Here is a 22,662-nt window from a genome sequence, read left to right on the forward strand (position 1 = left end):
TACGGCGTTGAGATCTGTGTTCCCAGAGGATTTTGACTAGAAGAAAGCGTGACAAATGGATGACATCAGAACAGGCATATTGCAGGGTGATTGGAACCTTGTTTTCCTCCACAACCTCAGCCAAAAATTAATCATACATGTCCCAAAACAAGTTCTCAAATAACCACGTTTATCCCTTCATAATTGCACTCTTGTTTAAAGCATTACATGTATGTATTCATGTGCAATGGAGCATACAAACTGCTATACTGCTCCTTTAATTTTACGTCTCCTCTTATACGTCTCATTGAGCTCCTCAGTTTACCGTCATCCTGCTGCAGTGATGCTCACTGAAAGGAACGTGCTACTTTAATTATACAGGAGAGGAGAGGAGGCAGGGTGAGCAATAGATACCATGTGATGACATTTATGGAACGGAAGATACCACTTTAGATGTGACAGAGTATTATTAGACATGTTATTAACAGGGATTGTTTCTTGCTCACAGTCCTTTTTTTTTAGGGTGGTGTTTTAGGAGGCGAATAACAATAGAGTCCTTATTTGTGCCTGCGTCTTTAGTTGTCGATGCTGATATCAGTGGCTCTTTGTGAGGACGAGCCAACACATCTGTACATGGTCTCTCCACTGAACACAACATTTGCCCCTGGTGCTTCTGGCACTGCCCTACCTCTTTCTCTGTCTTTCTTTGTGCCCCTGCGTCCCTGCTCTCACGCCCTTACAGCATCACTCCTAATTGGGCCTGAATGCTTGCAAATGTGTGTATATCAGAGTAGCATCCCACCCTGCTTGTTCTAAGGTGCTCACTAGAATTGGACACAATAGTGAACTCCATTTCAATAGATAATCTGCAGGGATTAACTGTAAATGTTTTTAAATTACTGTACCTACAGATTGAGATCAATTTAAAAGTCCCCTGTGGAGTTTTCGTGTGATGAATGCATTTTCTTCCTCCATAGAACATTTGCCAAGGTGGAATTTAGGACTATTTTGAAACCTGTATCATGCACATCCACGTTAACTTGATAGCATTCTTCTTGTTCCCTGCCGCATTGCTATGCTTCTTTGCAAATTACTGCCACCAACTGTTGATCCGTGAAATAGCGTGAAACCGGCGGTAGGAATGCGTATCGTGTCGCCCGTGAGCAAATACTCTAAAAACATTGCTGCATAGAGTTTCTACTAGCGGTCAAAAACACACACAACATCTTTTAATTTTTTTCCTTTTTCAGTCAATTACACAGAGAGAATTTTTTTAACAGCTCAAGTTTTGCCCAGAACATAACATGGAAAAAATTCAAATCTAGAGCCAAAGGAATGTAAAGTATGATGAGCACACAGCTGCTCAACAGACCACCCATAAACTCTGCACAATCAAAAGAAGAATGGTCATCTCTCTCTCGCTCTCTCTCTCTCTCTCATACTCACTCACATTTACACACACACACACACGCACGCACGCACGCACGCACGCACGCACACACACACACACACACACACACACACACACACACACATCATACCCGCTCTCTCCTCCTGTCACTGCTGCTGGATATCTTACGTTTCACCTCAGACCCTGATGCTCTCTCTCTGGCTTCCACCTCCTGATCAAACTAGGCTCTAACACAATTAAATGTTCACCGCTGAATTACCATGGCACATTCACATGTAAACTGAATTTACTGTTGGGTCCTATCCAAGCCACCATATGTTGAGGAGGCTGAATACCCAAACGGAGCATGACTCACTCTTAATGTAGCAAAGCTCTAAATCACCAGTGTGCTAACTTTCTGCAGCAAGACCTTTCACACGCATTTAACACTCTGACTTTAGTGTCCTGGGGACACTCAGAAGGTGTCTCTCGGATGCAGACACTTAAGGCCACTTGAGCTTTCGCAACACGATGCAACACTCAGCATAAATGTTGGACATAGATGCACAGGCAAGGGAGTTTTTTAGGTACTATCACCTGTTTGTATTTGAACGAGTAAAGCCATGCAAAGGGTTTCAGTGACACTCATTGTTTCTCTAGACCAGTTGATGATTCTCGCAAACTCCTAAATGCAATTAAAAAGTGAAAGTCAGCTCACAGGCGGTAAAAAACCCAGTTGTATGTGTAACTTCCCCTGAAAGATCACAAAAAGAAACAAACCTCTTGCAAACAAACAAGACTTAAACACAACTTCAAATGAATGCTAATTTTGCCACGTAGTGTTGTGTTGACAGCTTGTTTCTGCAGTGGCCAAAAAATTGATTGATTGCAGGTTTACATAAAAGTCTTGTAGTCTGATAGTCTGGCTATCACCAGACCAAGCTCAATGTTTTAAGATTGAACATTAATCTGAGGAGTCTGCTCTGTATTTTCTACTGCACAAATATCGTCATTGTGTTAAACCCACCAATAGCGCGCCAGGTGGATAAGCCTGTTTGTGATTGGTTCCCGCAAAATTGTAACGGAAGCAGGATCGATAAACGTACAGATTTCCAGCCTGAGCTGCAGGACGAAATCAAATCGCCCGCAGATCGGGCTGGGTTTACCCAGTCTAGTAGTCTGATGCAGTTTAACTAAACAGCATGATGGTCTATTGATTCAACATTCCCAAACTTACTTATATACATGTTCACTATGAGCATGTATGCCTTAGTATTATACCAGGTAGGGTTGGGTATTATTTGAAAATATTCAATACTTGTGCACATATGATACCTGATTTTTATTCCGGAAGTTGGTACCAAAAAGTATTGATTATATTAATAGTCAAGTCAAGTCAAGTCATTTAATTTGTATAGCACATTTAAACGAACAACAGTTGGCCCAAAGTGCTTTACAGAGGAGGAGAAACAGTATGCCTTAAAAATACATAATCAAGTGTGCAAGACTCCATGGGTATAATTAGGCAAAGATAAAGTCAAATAATAATAATAATAATAATAATAACAAGCTCAGTGCAACATCGGCTCAGTGATTTCTGGCAGTGAAGACTCTTTCAAGTGCTATTTCTCAAAAAGTCATGCTGGAAAACAATAGTTGTATTATTAGACTTTTTGTAAAATAATCTGCAAACAGGTAATCAGTGTTCTGGGATCATCCATGTCTTCTCTCTATGTCTAACTCATTTACACGGTGGGCTTTTCCTGGCAAACATCCATTCTGTACTGTGAAACAGCGCTTTGAAAGAGCGTTGTCTCATAATTCAGGTTACATTTACCCGGCTGCCTGGTGTGGGTCTGTGTTTTATATGGTGGTGACTATGATGTGTGTGTGAGAGAGAGCATGTGCATTCAGTCAAGGCCTCATTGACCAACTGCCAGGATATCCAGTGCTTTATGATGACGATATTTTTATTTGGTTGTTTGTGCTTTTGTGTGCATGCATATGGACAGTTAAGGCCTAATTAAGAGATCTCTGATGATGTTGGTCATCTCTATACTGACTCATGTCACTTCTGGCCATCCTGATTGAATTACTCCTGACTTGAGGCAGAGAAACACTTGGCTTCACATCAGCAGGCCTTGAAACCTTCATACAGAAACAAAGTTGTATACAGCCAACAAGCAGTGAAAAGAGTAAAACAAAAAAGACAGAACAATCCAAAATTTGATAAACAGAATGATTTGTGTTGCTTGAAAACAGACCGGAGCTGAAAGACATTTTTGGCTTTTGTTAACAGCTTTAAAGAGAAACCAGCGCTGTTCCTACGGTCCCCTGGCGATACTTGACTGTTTGCATTGCTCGCTTTGCCTTTTCTCTACTTCTTTGTGTTTCAGCCGTGACCCGCGACAAGACAAATGCAGAGGAGACTAAGGATACATCCACTGTAGGAGGGATATGTGAAAAGATGTTCCTTAAGCTGAGGATAACATGGCTCACAAAATTCCCTTGTTTTCTCTTGTCTTTTGTTCGTCCTTGTAACCTTTTCCCCATATTCTAAAACACTAACTCCCCTTCCTCTCTTTCACTGTTTACTCTCCCTCTCCATCTGTTACTCATGTTGTAATATCTTTCTCCTTTGTTAGCCTTTTTTTCTTTTTCATCTGTAACCAAAACCAAAACTTTTTTTTTAAGATTATTTTTTGGGGGCTTTTCCCTTTTTTACATAGAGACAGTTGATAGGGATGAAGCGAGATGGGGGATGACACGCAGCAAAGGGACGCAGGTTGAATTCGAACCTGCGCCGCTGCAGGACTCAGCCAACATGGGGCGAACACTCTTACGCTTACTGGGTGAGCTAGAGGCCGCCCCCCAAACCACTTATTTTTGCTGAATATTTCTCTCACTATTATTTTTATTTTTACCCCTAACATCTTTTTCATTCCCTTCCAATATCTTTTTATGTTTTCTCTCGCATACAGAGTGCTTGTGTGACTTTATTAATAACAGCTCATGGTGTGTGATAACATTGTCAATAACATCGTAAGGAGAAAATTGAATTTGAGAAATTGAGTTAGGAAAGTTGGAACAGGGGACGCGTGGTCACCTACACATGATTGTGTGGGGATATCGGCTTACCCTTCACAAATGTTTCCTCATACATTGAGGTCTTCCTTTGTTCTCGTTCATCTCTCTCTTTCCTATTTTTATTATGTTTTTTGTTTCCATTCATGAAATCGTTATTTCTTCTCAAATAGTCAGGTTGGAATGATAAAAAAAAACTTATGACAAAAGAAAATTCTTAAAAATGTGTAGATATATGACACATTCATTTGTTATAAATGATTGCTTCACCCAGTTTTTTGTTTTTGTTGCATGAATCTCTGAAGAAGCCTTATGAGAGGCAAAACATCTTTAGGAATCTAAATCAAGTCCATTTGCTGATTTAGCACTTCCAGATGAAATCCCTGAGTACTTACATCACACTTTAATTGCAAGGTTGTTCTTTTACAAAATGTATAATTTACCAAATAAATAAATAAAATGACAAATGAATTAAATCAATTAATGAGGTCAACATTTTCACAAAAGGATTGATGCACAGAATTAGAGCAACTGGTGGTAAATTTAAAGGGACAGCATGTCATTTAAATTCTTGATTACACTTTTATTGGCTGGATATTCCGGACAAATTCATTTCAGTTTGTTTATTTTCCCAAAATGGACGCATCTCCATTTGGAATACAATTCCTCAATTACTCCAGCAATAATATTTTGCAATAATTCTTCCCGACGTTATTCTTACTGTCACCAGTTGGGCTTTGCCAAAGAGCTCTCCATATATCACTAGATACCACAGTTGTGGCAGCCAACAATTAATCCTCAAGAGAATACTCATAATCTAATAGGATTTCAACATGTCACTGATGGCATGGATCCCACTATAAACTGAGTATTCTTCCAGAGCAGTCAGTAAATCACTGGGTCCACTCTGCTTAGCCAGTTGACACTGGGTCACTGCTAAGCTTCACAATCAGAGGTTTTAGCCAGTTTAGTGATATTTCTTCTGCTCTATTTTCAGTGAATGGTGCCTACTGCTCAGAGAAGGATTTAGACATTGAGCTAGGGGACGCTGAGGGCACCCTGATGCGATGTGGGCAGAGCCTGCCACTGCTGGTGGGGGGTCATTTAGGGGGGCTTTATTCCCAGAGCCTCCACTGCGACAGACCTACACCCGACCTCATTCTGCAGGACGGCCCTCACCAAGACACCAGGTAAACTGTCACTATCATTATAATAATTTTGTTCCTGTTCCAGTTTTGAATGTTTCCTGTTGGGTATAGTATTACTAACAATATGCAGGTACAGTGTGTTTTTCATTATCTTTGCTATTGTGAACCAGCTGTACACATATGTAGCTGGAAATCTTTACCCAGTCTCATAAAACACACAGATTTGGTCCAAAGTACAACATTTATGTTGTACTAATGTGATTGAAGAATGAGAGAATGTGTTGTGCAATCTTTGACTACTGTTGGTCAAGTCAGAAAGAATATCCAGTATAGTTCTCTGTTGTCGGGTTTGTCCCTTCTTTTCCCTCCACATCCGACCAAAGTGCTTCTGGACAGCCATTCACTTCTCTCATATTGTCTCTCAATATTTTCACTTTAGCCAAACAGGAAATGGTGCTCCTGAATAGAAGGAGAGGGGAGGGGGGGTCAAGTCTTTATTAGCTACAACGATGACAAAGTCTGCCAGTGGCTTTCTCCAATCCTAGCTAGCGTTAGCTCTGTTTTTCCCCCAGCATGCTCAGGGGAAGGGACAAAGACGATTCCTTCATAAGACAGCCCGGAGAAAAGAGAGCTCTTCTCACATCACTCAGGGGCTTTGGACAAAATCCATAATGAGCCAACTGACAGGAATGATTATGTAGGAGATCACAGCAACGCATGGAGAAATCTGACCTGGGTTCCCCATTCAGCAGGGCAAAGATTCCCACCATAATACACAGTATTGTAAACGGTGACCCTTCATAGGCTGCAATTATGCCACCAAAACAGGTGACTCCCTATTTATCCCCAATGTAGGGTTGGGTTTAACCCCTTTGTGTCATCAAAGCCTGTCAGATGGACACACTAGCCAGTGGCCTCTCAGTCTCAGTAGCCATCCTTCCCTCCCCCTCTCTCTATTCTTAGTCATAAATGCCCATTCATATCCTCTCACTACCAGGAGATCCAGTTTCATTTATTCATAAAAACACTCTGGATCATCAGCAGTGGATACTACCTGGTGATCAACATCACCTTATCTCAATGAATCCTACACCATGTTAATGTATGTTTCACAACTTACAATGAATGAGTCTTGGTTGAAATATAAATTTAGGTTAGTGGGACTCATTTAGGATGACATTGTTTTTATGTAAACTGAGAGATTGGAGGAGGGTTAAACAAGCAGAAGGCTAAACTCTGACAGTGCTGCTGGTGGGAAGGATAAACCAGCCAGTATCTGTCATCAGCCGGTGAGCTAATAGCGCTCATATTCCTCTTTGTGTGTTTTTCTCCTCGCAGGTCCTCCTCTGCCTTCCAGAGGACCCTGCCGGGGGCCTCACCCAGCCTGGGCTGCGGCAGTGCCAACGGGGCTCGCTCCTCTCTCCCTTACCCAATCAAACAGGAGAGCTCAATGGGCTACAAGATCACCAACACAGTATCCGGGGGCCACGGCACGTCTCAGGCCGGGTTTCAGAACTGTAGGGCAGGCCAAGTCTTGGGGATGACGAGGGACGAGATAGTTGGAGCGCCTCATGTTTGCAACAGCGGTAGTGGCGTACGCACATTGAGCGGTGTAGGTAGTGCTGTGTCGGGGGACACAGTGCAACCGTTTAATAATGAAGATGGCTCCTCCCCGCTGGCTTTGTCCCCAACTGGCTCCCGTCATTCAGCGCGGCTGCTCAGTGCTAGCAGTCTGAGGAGACGCTGCCTGTCCCTGGCCTCACAGTCCACCGCCGCTGGCAGCGTTGCTGCCACAGGTTCCCCATCGGCTACTGGCGCTGCTTCCGAGGAGATCAATATCACCGCCATCATCTGCTCCTCCTCCCAGATGTCGATGGTTGCCTGCGTCAACGGTTTCCGCACTAACCTCTCGCCCAGCCACGCCAGCAGTGCCGGCTTCTCATCCTCTTCCTCCTCCTCTTCTACATCCCCACCCTCTAACTCCTGCTCACGGGAAGCCCCCCAGAGGCCCCCACCTCACGGCAGCCCCCAGCAAGCCACTCTACAGGAGAGCTGTCAGCTATCCTCACCTGCCACCTGCCTGCTGTCCCTTTCCTCCTCCTCCTCCTCCTCATCCTCCTCTTCAGTGTCATCAGTGGAGCCGGAGCAGGGCCAAGGACAGAGCCAGGGGCTGTGTGAGGTGCGGGGCTCCATGCTGCAGGGGCGTGGGGCTGGAGGAACAGCCGGGGGAGGTGTGGGAGGAGGAGGAGGCTCGGACGGGTTGGGGCTACTGATGAGCGGGGCCCTGATGTCTGGGATGCTGCATTCAGGGCCTGAAGCCGGGGCGATCCTGGATGGGGGCCAAAGATCAGGGGCTGCCCTCAAACAGGAGCCCCTGGATGATTTTTCTCCCAGTGAAGACGAACTCTTTCAGCACCACTATCATCATCACCAGCACTTGAGTGGTCGTAGTGGGCACCTTTGTCAGCCCCACCACCCCTCTCGCCCTGCTATGCCTCCGCCCTACCACCTGCACCAATACGTGGGGCCCAGTCCTGGGGGCCTGCTGCACCACCAAAACCAGCAAACAGCACCAACCTCTTCCCTGGGACTCAAACCGACCTCTGGAGGCCCTCCTGGGTCTCACTCAGCCCCAGAGCGGGAAGAAGTCGGAGGAGGAGCACTGGTCGATAAGCAGGTGTGTCGCTGGATTGACTGCAGTGCTGCGTACGAGCAGCAGGAGGAGCTTGTGAGGCACATTGAGAAGGTCCACATCGACCAGCGCAAAGGTGAGGACTTCACCTGTTTCTGGGCCGGCTGCATTCGCCGCTACAAGCCTTTCAACGCCCGCTACAAGCTGCTCATTCACATGAGAGTCCACTCCGGAGAGAAACCTAACAAGTGTATGGTGAGTCATCATAATTCTGTCAAATTATCCAACCAACACTTGCCAGAGCCCCAAAAACCAGTGTCATAAACACATACAGCCAACCAGTATTGTTCAAAATAGCCTCATAGTCAGCTGTCTTACTTTTACTAATCTTTGCTTGTTTTGGAAAATATTAGGTTGTATTTATTGGTTTAATATGAGTCTAGTTTTTGCCATAATTGCAACCATCTGTTGAATTAAACACAAGCACATATTACAGTCCCTCAAGATGGTTTTTCCCTCAAGAAGATACACGTCCATTGTGTCCAAAAACAGGACTGGACTTGCTTCACTGCTGATTACTTTTTAAAACAGAAACCTTTATTTTGTTTTGGTTGAGAAACAGTTATGATTGTAATTCCTGTATTTTTAGTGGAAGGTTAAAAAAGTGGAGATGTGAGCTGCTGTAAGAGCAGTACTACCTCGTCAGTATAAATAGATTTGTGGTTGTATTCTTTACAGGTAAGGCTCCAATTCCACAAGTCAACACACTAATCAATGTCAAGCTGTCACTCCCCCGCGTCCCTTAGCAAATGGAAAAAGCCCTCCAACCTTAAGAATGATTTAATCCAAATACACAATTAGGCCACAATTTGTGTAGGGCGAAGCCATGTTTATTTTCACGAGCACTCTGTTTTTTGAGACGGGATTCAGATCATGAAAAGCCAACACATATGGTTAACATAACCAAACAATGCCTACACTTGATCCTTTTAAATGGGAGCTTTAAATGTTTAGCTGTCCCACAAGTATTAAGTGAGTTGGCTTCATATCCAAGCCAAACATGAGGAGAAATGTAGTAGTCTGGAGAAGGGAGCCACAGAGGGATAGTCGATAACATTTGCTAGTCTTGCTCAATTCACGACTTCACACAAAGCCCCTGTCAGAAGTGGTCCTCTTCAAGTTCAGGAACCCATCCAAATCCTAATTATTGAAGAACTCAGTGTGCAATATTGCTACAACACCTGTTTTATCTCCAGGCTCTTTATTTTTTAAAGAAAAATAAGGTCTTGTTTATTTTTCTAAGTAACAGTGGCTTGTAAAATTAGCTGAGGTGAGGGTCTGTTAATAGAAAGTTGTATTTGGCAGTTTTCTGTGGAGCTGTATTAGTAATTCATGTTGATTCTGAGTAATTCTGATACTTGTTAGTGCACATATGAGCTGAACGCCGATTGAAGCCAAAAAGACACAAACTTTGCTGCTGTTCTCCCTGCTTTGCGTCACTCCAGGGTATTAGTGTTTCTGCTTCCTTGGCTCAGCGTGAACACAAAATTTGGAAGTACATTTCCCAACTGTTAATTCTACATTACGAGTGTGTTGTGTTAAAGGCTTTCACGCGTCTTTTTCTCCCGTTGTCGTCGTTGATGCTCTTTGGAGCGCTGTGCAGGGACTGTACTCACATTTGGATCACACACAAAAAATAGACACTGAGTGAATGTTTGTATGTGTATACGTTAAAGGTGTATGCTTGAATGTGTCACTGTGAAGGTTTGTGTATGTGTGTGTTTTTGGAGATGTATGCCATATGTGAGCACTACAACAATTCGGCTCAATGTGTACGAGCCACTGGATTCTGTCTGCGGACATGAGGCACTATGAAACTCTGCTACACAACCTAACCTTCCGATCACCCTCATTTCAAGCACACACACACACACACACACACACACACACACACACACACACACACACACACACACACACACACACACACACACACACACACAGAGATAGTCACAGCCATGCAGTAATGTGAAAATGGGGATATTGTTTCCATTCACTCTCACAATAGGAAGTATTGATTCCGTGTACAGTATGTTGGGTTGTAACACTTCTGCTTTACTGACAGAACATAAACAGAAATGTGAAATGTTTTCAAGCTTGAATCAACACATCTAATCAGCAGTGATGGAATGTATGTTGATCTAGGACTTCAGCAGATAAACTTGGAGGGCCAGAGAAAATAAACACACTCTCTGTGTGTATTTGTAGCTGTGTTTGTGTTTGTATATAGCCTATACGGATTTAAGTAAGCACTATATACTTATAGGAAACCTAGTGTCTCTGTGTATTTGAAAGGGCTTGCATGCTCATGTATTTTAGTTGTGTCCATCCCAAATCCTTATTTTTTTTGTCTGAGCTTGTGTGCTTTTTGGCCACAAGCACTGATGCCTCTTGTGTTTGTTGTGCTCATGCAATAGACAAAGGTATTCAAGAATGTGAGCAATTCGTATAGAGGAAGCATATGAGACATTCTGTTTTAGGACCAAATGCTGTAGAAAAACCAGAGCTAATCCCTTTATTATCTTTCCAGCAGCAGATTCCAGCGGGCGCTCATGAAACGGGGCTCTCCTCACATCCAAACATAACACATCTCTCTCCTCTTTCTCCCTCTCCCTCTCTCTCTCTCTCTCTCCTCTCTATATACATATACTATATCTCTTTTTCTTCACACAGCTGCACAGCATTTGCTTCATGCTGCGTCTTGGCAGGAAAAAGTCATTATCACAAGTCGTACCCCGACCCCTGCATCAGCCTGTCACAGTCTGTACCTGGCTAATATTTTAAGAAATTCTGCATTTAAAAAAAGTTAGTTCCTTCCATATGTAGATGGCTGAGTTTGTGGCTCTTAAAAAGTTCTGCTACCTTTTAGAAAAAACGTTTGGTTCCCTCTTCCTCCGCCAATTAAAGCTAGCCCTGGGCTGTTGTGTAGGGCAGGCAAGCACTGAGGATACACGGGCGAAAAGGAAACAACATAATCTCTCTGCAATATCCTGTTGTGTTTCATGCCTAATTCACTTGTTGTTTTAGTTTATTAAATTTTTTTTCCTGTGTCTGCATAAATATTAAAAATATATCCAGCAAGAGTAGCCCTGACATAGTCCCAGACTTTTATATTGTTCTGCTTTGTCAGAGGCCGGCCCGGCGGATTTGAAGTGTCTGAACACTGGTCTGTGAGCTATGAAGGTCAGAAAATATCCTCCTAAACCATGAAGCTCTCTGTGTGGAATGGACAGTGTTTACATGGCAGAGTGACTTCAGGCAGCAGTACAGCTTTGTGCACTTTATTTGGTTTCTTTGGCATAGGGTTATTGGTCACATTTTTTTGGAACTATTTAATACAATACTATGCTGTTAATGTTATTAGAGGAGGCTATGTTGTTGTGGGATAAAAGGTTCAAGGCATGAAACCTGATTCAGTGGTTTCACTGCTGTATTTACATGCATAAATTAAAAGTAAGAATCTTTTGGAGAAAAAGCATTTTTAATTAAGAATGATGTACTGTGAATGACAAAGGTAGTGTTGTTAAGACGGTACTGGCTTTGATACAATATTAAGGCTTCATTTAAAATTGTATTCTTGCACCTGGCTGAAAAGAAATGCATATTAGGTTTAATGTGATTAAAGTAAGGTGATCAAGAGGTGAACTTTATGCAGCATGTCGATGTTAATTTACAGTATCATTTTCTTTTGTTATTTGATTATAGTTCCTAATTCCTTCTCCCAGGGTTCATACCATTAATGTGATGTAATTGACACATTATTTAAAAGCAAAAGAACATTCCTCCATAAAAGGGTAGATTTACATACTTTAGTCTTACTCATATGTACAGAGAGCCACCCACCCATTTCACAATGATAAAACACAGCCAGCATTAGCTGCTTAATGGGAACCTGTCCAAACACACATACACGTGAACGCACGCACACGCGCGCACGCACGCGCGCGCACACACACACACACACACACACACACACACACACACACACACACACACACACACACACACACACACACACACACACACACAGACAAACAGACAAACACCAAAACACTCACTGACACACTCAGTCAAACCACTTGTTGAAGGAAAGTTGGATGTTAAGGCCTGCTGGAAAAAAGCGTGGATCATGGAATTTCCTCTTTTTTCACTGGTGTGAAACCAGCAAACATATGTATTTAGATTTACTGGACAGATTTTTGGAGGAGAGTGGCAAAAGCCCTCGGCAGCAGACGTTTAGACATAGAGTGCGGGCCAGTGCCAAGATGGCGTGTGTTTTCAGGGGTAAATGGAGTCTTTTGTGAGCAATCAGCTCAGACCAGGAGATGAAACAGGGAGTGCCATTAGCTAATTAAAACTGAGGTTCAGCACATGACCCGACTTTTCCTCTGAATGCCGCCTGAAACTGGAGCCGTCTGGGCACTGGGTGTGGGTGGCGAGTGACGTTGATATTAATGTGTTTGTACCCGTATGAGCCATTGACACACTGGCCTGTCCGGACAACTTACAGGCCACAATCTCAGAGTCTAGCTTCTGAACCACGAGGCCCAACATAACCTGTAGTGAAGATGTATTGAGCTTGGTTTGCTATAGAAGATCCCAAAGAGATTCTAAAGAGCCTACTTAAAGAGGCTCAGACATACACACATATAATTGTTATTTCTGCAAAATGTTGGTATTTCAGGAACTAGGGAAACTAAATGCTAAAGATTGTTCTCAGTCCTTAAAGTAGCATGTAAAAACATATATTATATATATCTCTATATCTAACATCATATATATATCTCCAGATTTACAGTCACAATGTTTTACACCCAACAGCAACAACATGCAAACATTCAAACTGACCCGAGGAACTCAGGCATGCATGCAAATTACCAACACAATGTGTTTATGGCTCATTGAAAGTAATCAGAGACAATAGGCGAGAAAGGGCATGTCAGAAGTAACTGCATGTTTCGGAAACAGAGGTCCTAAACGCAATTTAGTTGGCACAAATTCAAAGAGCTAATCAGGTCCAAATAAAGACCTGTCAGATATCAACTTATAGCACTTTATATGAAGCCTCTGCTATGCATTAAATCATTTTCAGAATGAACTTTGTCAGTCATTCCCCAGACAAATGAGTTCATCAGGTTGCTAGATAGTGTTATTTCTTTCTACAAACCCATAACCCCATCCTCTGGTTATCCTCTGTCTTCCTGTCAGGTGTGCTGTGCCGCTTGGCAGTCCGGTCGTCATGCTAATAGTAACACAACACTGTCCACATGTGATATTTGTATGATGAAACTGCTGGCGGAGGGGCTCTGCGACTGATGGTTTGGCATACGAATGCAAGCCCTGGATAGATGGATCTTGCTTGTTTTCCTTGTTGAGTTGGCCAGGCCAACTTCTTGTCAGGCCGAAAAAAGTTTTCCAGTCAATCTTTTGCAGTAATGTAGTCAAGTGCTCTCCAACACCACTCCCCACCCCCCTCTCTCTTTCTCTCCCACTATCTATCATTTAGATCTGAATTTAGGACCGCTCTGATAGACTCAACACTTACTGCTCCTACTGCACCCTCTGAATCTTTTTAGATAGACACTGACACACTCTGTTTCAAGTGAATACTGATGTAACGGTCAGTTTTTTTGTCATTGTCATTGCATATAGAATTCTGACAGAATTATTCCATGATGCTTGTAGAACGTATGTTTACTATTTTAGCTATTCAGTGACTAAGTATCCTTGGGATGTACATATTAACCTTGTGATGTGTCAGGATATAGTTAAATAATTCAAATCTAATCAACATATGATTAAAATTAAGTGAAATAAAATAAAACAATATTGTTTCATCAGCTTCATTTAAACTACAAATTCTGTTGTTGACATGAACAGTCATGTCATGTCATCATTAAAAAGAGTGACTTTTTTAACAGGGAAAGTGAGTATTTATCCTCACAATCAAAATATTGGTCTGAAAGGCAAAAGTAAAAGAAAAGTTAAAAGGAAAAAGAAACAAAAAAAACTGTAAGGCTTGTGCTTTGATAGGTTAAAAAAATATGTAATATATATATTTATTTAGAATGCTAACACTGAATGTTAGCACGGTTCAAAAATGTAATTATTTTTTCGGATTTTAAGATTTAAAACCTTAAATGTTTTATATTTTTAACTCAGTGTTAAAGTTTCAGTTGCTCTCTCTTCCTCAGTCTGTATGATGCACATCATCATCAATAGGTTTTTAGTACGTTTTCATTGGACAAGTTACAAAATTAGGATTTGCGCATGAGATCTTTTTCGGCATATGCGCTGGGTGATTGTTGCTTTTAGAAATACAGCATAATATTGATATAACATGCACAATATAAGCAGTGGAGCATTTCTTGAAAATATTGTACCCTGCTACAATGAACTCAAGTTATAACAGGTCTATAGCTACCTTGCCTTCAGCCTTTAACCAGGTATCAAAGCATGCAGGATTTACTACATGTGATACACTCTAATTGCATTTGTCTGGAATGCAGTATTTTGAGTTGTCCTATTTCCTTAACATTTAATCACGCTCTGGTATCGGAAACCTGAAGACCCAGGGCTGGGGCTGGTTATACGCTGCACCGAGATTGTGTCATAATTGTATCCCATCCAAAACCTTAATCAGTTTAACCTCTCTACTGAGCCAGATCAGTTTACTAATACATCGGATTGAAGACGCCGGGGTGGGTCTCCGTCATGTTCAGGGGGCTGCTGCAGGGATGCAAACCCAGTTTATGCAGCACAGAGAGGGAGGATGGATGGAGAGGAGCCGTGGGATCCTCTTCTTAGGTCATGGGCCTTTTCAAAGATTATTTTTGGGACTTTTTAGGCTTTTATTTGTATATGACAGCTTAGACTTGAAAGGGGAGAGAGAGGGGGAATGACAGGAGGAGTAAACCTCTATATATGGGCACCCGCTCTACCTGGTGAGCTACCCAGGCACCCAGGTCATAGGCCTTTTTAGACTCCCTTCTTGACCAAGTTTTCCCTGGTTTAGTGCTCAATAGTATTGCTCTTTTGCTGTATATCATCATGGATCATGTACATTGTGGAGGTGTGCTTAACTGTTTCTTTGCTACAGTCAAACAGATAATTATAGCCAAAGTATATTTGTGGCATTTTACAGGCAAATACATAACAGGCCCTTTCTCCTCTGAGGCTACCATCCTCTCCCACTCCTCCCATTCACACACTGGCCTCGTTTTGTGCCCAGGCACAATTTGTGCCACAGCAGCCACTCCGCAAACATATCCACCGAACTGGTCAGTTGGTGGTGTGTGTGCTGTGTGTGTTGAACAGAGGTAAATCTCTTAGAGCATCCAGATGTTTGTTTTTGTTTTTTACTGACTTGTCAGTGTGACAGAGGGCACTGCATAGAAGCGAGTCCAGTGCAACATCTATCCCCTGCCGACTTTACATTGCCCACCAAACAAGCAAACAAGAAGGACATTTATACACACCACCACTTCTGCCTCAGGGCCACGCCACAACCCAAGATGACAGTATCCCTCCACCCAGCCAGACCCACGCTGCACCACACCAGACTAGGCTAGACCTGCAGCTAATATATACGAGTTGCTACCGTGCAAAATAAACCCTAAGAGAAGTATGGATAAATTATGTAGCGAAAGACGTGTTTACGTTTAGGGTGTCAAGTTTAAATTATGCACTGCGGTGTTCTGTGGTTAGTGTGCCGGGTTTAATTTGAATGTTTGAGAAAAGAAGTGAAGTGTGCAAGAAACGGAGCCAGACAGTCAAGTCAGCTCCACTGATGTCATACCAAAAAAATGACATTTTTGCCCAGAATTCATCACAAGACATTATGCATGACAAGTGATTTGGTATGCACTGAATGCGGACTTGAGAGCATTTTTTAAGCATTAGCACAGTCACTGCACACACAACTCCAGTGTTTGTTACAATTTGGCCAAGCTTTCCAAGCTGAGACCTGTGTGTGTTTACATTGTCAAGACCTTCAGTGTGTTTTCAAATGCCCAACAGAGGGTGAGAGAGTGAAGAGAGATCCAAATGGAAAGATCCAAGTAGAATATTGAGGCGTGGATTGTGGGGTTAAATGGCACATATATCAAAACAGTCAGTCTTTACCAAAACCACATCTACTATAATGATTGATAATGAGAGAATGGGGGGGGGGGATTGAAGAGAGACAGAGGCACAGGACTAAAGATCTTTCACAGTGGGACATATAAGGACACGATACACAGAATGATCCAATTACCCTATTTTATAATTGTGTGACCCAGCAGAACTGGCACTACAAAGACTGATATTTAAGTTGGGATTTACCTCTCCCCCGAAGAGGTTTACACCCCAATGATCTCTAACTATCTCCAGAAAGAAGCCCTTTCGCTTTCTGTTCGCTTTTAAAAACATCTGTTTCACATTCAGTCTTTTCAGCTTTGGAATTGGTTTAACATTGATGTAAAAAGGTTTATGCGGGGTTAACAACCAGATTGGTTCAGTTATTCGTGCCGAATTACAGTAGAAGTCAGAAGCCTTTAAGTCAGAGCATATCCTTTTGTTTTTCCTCTGTTCTTCCAGTTTCTCATAACAGTGATCTTTTTATACTGTGTCACGCAGCAGCTGTCATTTAGATCACATTGCATCTTTGTCAGGGGCAAAACAAACAAAACATCAGTATAACCAGTATGCCAATTTTTTCGGACAGGAATTAAGCCAAGAAATATAGATCAGGTCATGCATGATTTAAAGTACAGCCAGGAAATGCATATTGTATATAGAGGAAATGGTGTCTTGTAATGTGCCTGCATTCTAAATGGCAAATTGTGTGGGAGTATCAGGCTGGGACTTTGACATGCAGCATACACATAAACATATGTCTGATGAGAGATTTGAAGGAAATATTACATAAATATGAAAAAGTTTACCAAAGAATACCAGTGAATAGTGGGACCTCAGGATTTTTGCCGTTGGCGGGTTGCTTGAGTCTATCGTAATTGCGCAGGAATGGGGAGTGGTTTTGTACTCAAACAAATGTGTTTTCCTATAGGACAGTGGGCACAGGCGTGTTAGTGTGGACTGAATTATTGAATATAAATAGAGAACCATATACTGAAACGTGGTCAATTGATTTATTGAAATGTGAATGAAAGGTGATGTGCGTGCTGAGAACGCCTGAGGCGTGATTTGACTTGTCACACTCAATATCCAGCACAGTCTGATATATTGCAACCAGCCACATCCACATAACTGGAATCTGGACCCTGAAACCCGCTGAGAGCAGAAAAGAACACAACCTTGGCATGCTGAGGAGTGAACAAATCTAGGGGCACCGTTGCACCACATTTCTTGGGCAGCTGCTTTTTTACCCAGAAGGCTTTGTGGTCTGGTCCCCCTCCAGAGGGTTGCACAAACACACTCTCTTCCCCTACACCCTGCCTGAGTCCATATGCTGGTGTTGATCACAATGCCATGTTGACCTATTGTTTAATTTTGCCGGCATGTTTTCTGTCTGAATACTATAGTGCTTCTGGCATCAAGGTATTTGGCTTGGCAACTCACTGGGCTTCTGCGGTGTTTATTTGTTATCACGTCAGAGTTATAGAGTCGTCCAGTGTATGCTACAGTAGGTCTTTAGACAGCTGTGTCAACTCTTGCCTTGTGTGGACAACGAATGGTTTGCCAAAAAGGGAGAAGGGCTTTTATTTCTTTACCTAACAAGTCTCTATGACAAAGGATCACTGTGGTATTCATTATGTCAGGTTGTTGTCACACAAGAATGTTCTACAAGGATCATAGAATAATTCTGTCACAAGAATTTGAAGTCAGTAGGCAAGCTTGAAAAATACATACACCTTATCATCTGAAATCACAAAATGGGAATGCAACAGTGTCCCTGTTTGTATTTAATTGAAAATAAAAGTGTGTACATTATTATGAAATATTTTCTGATCACAGCAGAAAAATTAAAAAAAAATTAAAAATGAATCCTAAAACACTTTCACGCCATTAGATAACAGCTACTGGCAATACACTTTGGTTTTCTGGATTGATACTGTTGTTCAGTGATGTGTTTTTTTTTTAATTCATGGATGGTTAATGAGGTGATGTCAGAGCAAGAGCATCTTTCTAGACCTGTGGAAAGAGGCCAATTTCTTCAGCAGCCTCAATAGACAAAAAATGAAATGCAATCACAAGAGATGTTGCATTTTGAGTCAGTAATGTGACACATTTTCTTCTAGTTTGGACAAGTTTCACTCTGGGAAACTAAGGACATTACAGTAGAAATAGACAAGGCAGGTTAAAGTAAAGAGCCCTTTCCTTTCTTGGGATTTAGAGCTTCCATCATATGTTATAGTCGAATAAATGCCTGAATACAAAAGTTACAATGCTAGACAGGTTGAGAGGCAAAGAAGGAGAAAATGATGGACGTTAATGATGATCCATTAAAAAGATCACTTTAGAGCACAGTCCAATTATCATGTTGGACTGTACGGTATTTGTCTATAGTCTAACAAAAGAGCAATAAAGTGAATCAATTAATTATAACGTTATTGTCATTACTGCCTGTTGCTGAATTGGTGTCTATCATCCCCCAATAGTTCCGATATGAAATGGAGTCATGGAGCACGTTGAGGTATATAACACTCCATTGAAGGGCTGGAGCAAGAGGAGCTTATTGGCAGAAGGGGGTAAAAGAGAGAAGAGAAAGACAGAGAGAGAAAGCGAGTGTGAGAATAGAGGCAGGTGTGAGTGAAAGGTGCTGGACAGATTGAAGCCCGGGTGTCAGAGGACGCCGTAGCTCATGGGCCCGTCAAACAGGATCCTGCATTGACTGCCAGTAACATCAGTCCAGGCGCCGGCTCAGAACACAGATCATGTTTAGGATTTTCATTGCGTAACCCCCAGTCTGTCTTTTTCATGGGGGGTTCGGATTTCTTGAATGGGTTTATAATTAATGCCTTGATGGTTACTAATGGCTGTGGCACTGGACCCTTTGTATTGCATTCTAATTAGCCATTATAAATGGTTAGGAATGGTTTGTGAGAATAAACACTTTCATGAGACAAAGGTGTGTGGCTCTTTTAGAAGCCTTTCCCTGAATGGGCGGTCAAAGGATCATGTAAGATAAGACAAGATATACTTGTAGGGAAATGTGTTCGTTGTGTGTCTCCTCACTAAAGTGAACACCCCAAATCCCTCTCATATCCATTGGTTATTTAGCCAATATTCAACCCTTACTGTACAAAAACTTGTACTTCTCATCTTTCAATCTTCAAGTGCTTGCTCTGTTTTGCAAAGGAATTAAGAAATGCCCCTTTCAGATTTGCAACCAATATAATAACAATTAAGGCTCTGGAAAGAAAAGTGTTGACACAATGACCACAGTCTTACTATGTCAGACCCAAAAACATTTCCATAACACTGCCAATACGACTATTGTCACATTCACAAAAAGGCTGCAACAGCACAAGGGTAAAGGTGCTGTAGGTAGGATTGCGAAGATCCAGGACTTAGCCAACATTTTTTTAAATCAACAACTTCTCAGTCCCTCCCCCCTTTCTGCTAAACGGTCTCATACGCCCCTCCCCCCACAAGGGAGAATGAATGCGTGTGCATAAGCAGTGATTGACACACAGTTAGACACCCCCCCTGACCCTGATTGGTGCATCTGAACAGGGAGCGGTGGATTTTTGCAAATTGCACTGCAGGCTGTAGGTGGTGCCAGAGGAGCTGGATTTTTTTTTTAAATTACCTGCTTCATGTAGTTCTACTTGAACATAGGGTTAGTTTCAGCAAATATGACAGAAAGTTAGTTTTATAAGTCTTACCTACTGCACCTTTACATTCAAAGAAAGAAACACTGTAGTAAATGTGTGATTTAATAATAATTTCCTCTGCTCAAGGAAATAAAATCACTTGAATAAACCATGATATTGTGTCAATAAGCCAATTTTTTAAGAGAGTTTTCTCGTAGCAAATGACCAATAAAGTTTAGTTTTCATTGGTTGTTTTATTCCACTCACAGTGCAGGGCTAAAGAGGTAAAAAAAAAAACTTGCAAAATCATATTAATCATCACCCAAGTCCCAATTACTTACAATATTAAGACTTTTTTATTTTATAGATATTTTATGTTTTCCAGTTTTACATACATACCTGTGAGCAAGTAGGAATTAAATAACTCATAACCTTCCTGGGTGCAACAGTATAGGTCTGTATAAAGTAGGCAGCAAAATTCCAAATTACCTAATTAATTATTAAAATTGATTTGTAAATTCATCTCAGGGCAGCTCCTGCTGTGTACCAGGGGCCAAATATCTTGTAAACACTACAGTCCTGTCATGTTTGAATAGAGCCACTATGGAGACCCATAGTATGTGCAAATGTCAAATAAATCTATACTGATAGTTGGCAGATAGATGAAGCCAGAAATGCAACACATTCCATGTCTGAAAAGGGCTTACAAGCCTCAATTGTGCAAACTGCTGTTGTAGTTCTGGTTTTGTTGCGTCCAAATAGTGTCCTCTCTCACTCAGAAGCATTGATATGGAGGTGATCAGAAACGTGATCAATTGTTTGTTAGAAGTAGAGTCAAAGGGAGCTGTACAGCTGACCTGTGTTCATGTAGTTGAGTGGAAAGTATGTGTGTAAAAATAATTTCTTGACAACCCAAGCCTTTGCCCAGAAGGAAAATGTAAAATGTTGAGGCAACAGAGGAATTAAGCTGAAAGTCGGTTCAGTTCTCTGCTAACGCTAGACGATAACACACAAGATATATCCTTTACCCTGTCAGTCTGCTTCATCTCTTTGAGAACGTGACCCTGTTTTCCTTTTTCCCTCAACCTGGTGAACCGGTAAACCCCAGGCTGCCCGCTTTAAGAGGAAATCACATCTTAGCTCTCTAATCTGATGCAGGGCTGCAGAGCTGGTAGACATTTGAATGAAGGCCTCTGAATCACAGTAGGTTAAGTGCTTCCATGAAGCCTCACCATATTGTTGTGCAGCCAGGCTCACACTGTGCCAGGCCTCCTCCACAGGAACAGGGGTCCAGATCCATCACTGCACTTCCTCCTCAATCTCCAGCAAACAGTCTGTCAGAGGAACAAAACAGCTGGGCAGGCTCATTATGTGAGCAGGCTCATTTAGTCATCATACCAATGCTTCCTGTTGTGCCATCCACATAGTTTTTAATCTGGCCCCCAAACTATTCAGGCCTGAGTGCAAAATGGCTGTTAAGAACAATTTCTTTAGTCATTTACATGACTACTTCCTCCCACCAATTTATTGGCTGAGCTCTTGCTCTGCCCGCTTGTTCATTCGCATCTGGACAACACTCCCTCGCTTTTAGTCATTTGCTGTGTGTGCTCATATCTCACCATTCATAAATCAAGTTTTCAAAAGTGTAGGAGGCAGGGGAGAAAAGATGATTCAAGGACAAACAGCAATTAATATCTCTCCTGCTCTGAGACAAAGGAAAAAAGTTTGCCCCTATCTTTTGATTCAAATTGAAGCCCTATTCGCAACAGATGAGGCTGGCTGCTAGAAGGGTCCCGCTTTGCAGTGGAAATGATATGTGTAAACTATGTAATGCGAATGTTTTAGCCAAGCTGTGTTCAATTTTGTATCCTGACGAAGTGCATGAGAAACCTGCCTCTCTTTAGCTGTCTCGTTGAATCATATGGATATAATTTCATCCATTTACGTTTTTCTGCTCTTTGCTGTGGTTGCCACAGGGCATTTGGAAGCAGGCAGATTAAATGCACATGTTCCTCCCATCTGCAGCCAGGGCACTCTGCTCCGCAGCCTTCCCTCCGAACAGATCCTGAAGTGTTGGTGGTTTTCCTCGTTGGTCAGGGCAGAGAAAGACACCTTGTGATAAACCAACGTATTCCCTCAAACCCCTTTTTTCATACTTATAAAGTTATACAGGCTGCTTTCGAGCATTGCCACTCTACAACGTGTTTTTTTTGGCAGAGTTTTCCACCAATACTCTTTACTCTTCATTGTGTCTCTCAGGCTTGGCAGTAAAGGAGCCTGGATGTATTAAGTAAAACTAATCACAGTGGAGAATTTGTGGAGGCTTTTAGGATCTGAGAACCTTTTTCTTTTATTGGGGGGGGGGGGGTGTCTCTGAACATGAGTAATCGTGAATGTCATGCTAGTAAGCAGCCAAACAGTTGAATCCCATCTCCCCATCATTAGTCAGTGGCCTGCCTGATCTACAATTACTGCCCAAGGCCAGAGAAATATATTAGTGCTGAGGGAGATCTCCTCGCATATATAGCAACCCTAGAAAAGCTTGACTATTGGGGGAGAAAATCCTGGATTTTATCTTGGCGAGAAAATGACTCCTGTAGGTGATGATCT

At 42.1% G+C, this 22,662-nt stretch overlaps 1 protein-coding gene across 2 annotated transcripts in view; it reads left to right on the forward strand.

Moving 5' to 3' along the window:
- glis1b (GLIS family zinc finger 1b) overlaps positions 1-22,662 on the forward strand; it is a 78,036-nt gene that overhangs the window by 24,986 nt on the left and 30,388 nt on the right. For both annotated transcript variants that reach the window (XM_078259139.1, XM_078259140.1), the window contains exons 3-4: positions 5,451-5,643; positions 6,940-8,488. In XM_078259139.1, coding sequence (XP_078115265.1) covers positions 5,451-5,643; positions 6,940-8,488 — 1,742 coding nt within the window. The remainder of the gene's footprint in view (positions 1-5,450; positions 5,644-6,939; positions 8,489-22,662) is intronic.

Source organism: Sander vitreus, chromosome 9 (genome assembly GCF_031162955.1).
Source record: "Sander vitreus isolate 19-12246 chromosome 9, sanVit1, whole genome shotgun sequence".
Lineage (NCBI taxonomy): Eukaryota > Metazoa > Chordata > Actinopteri > Perciformes > Percidae > Sander > Sander vitreus.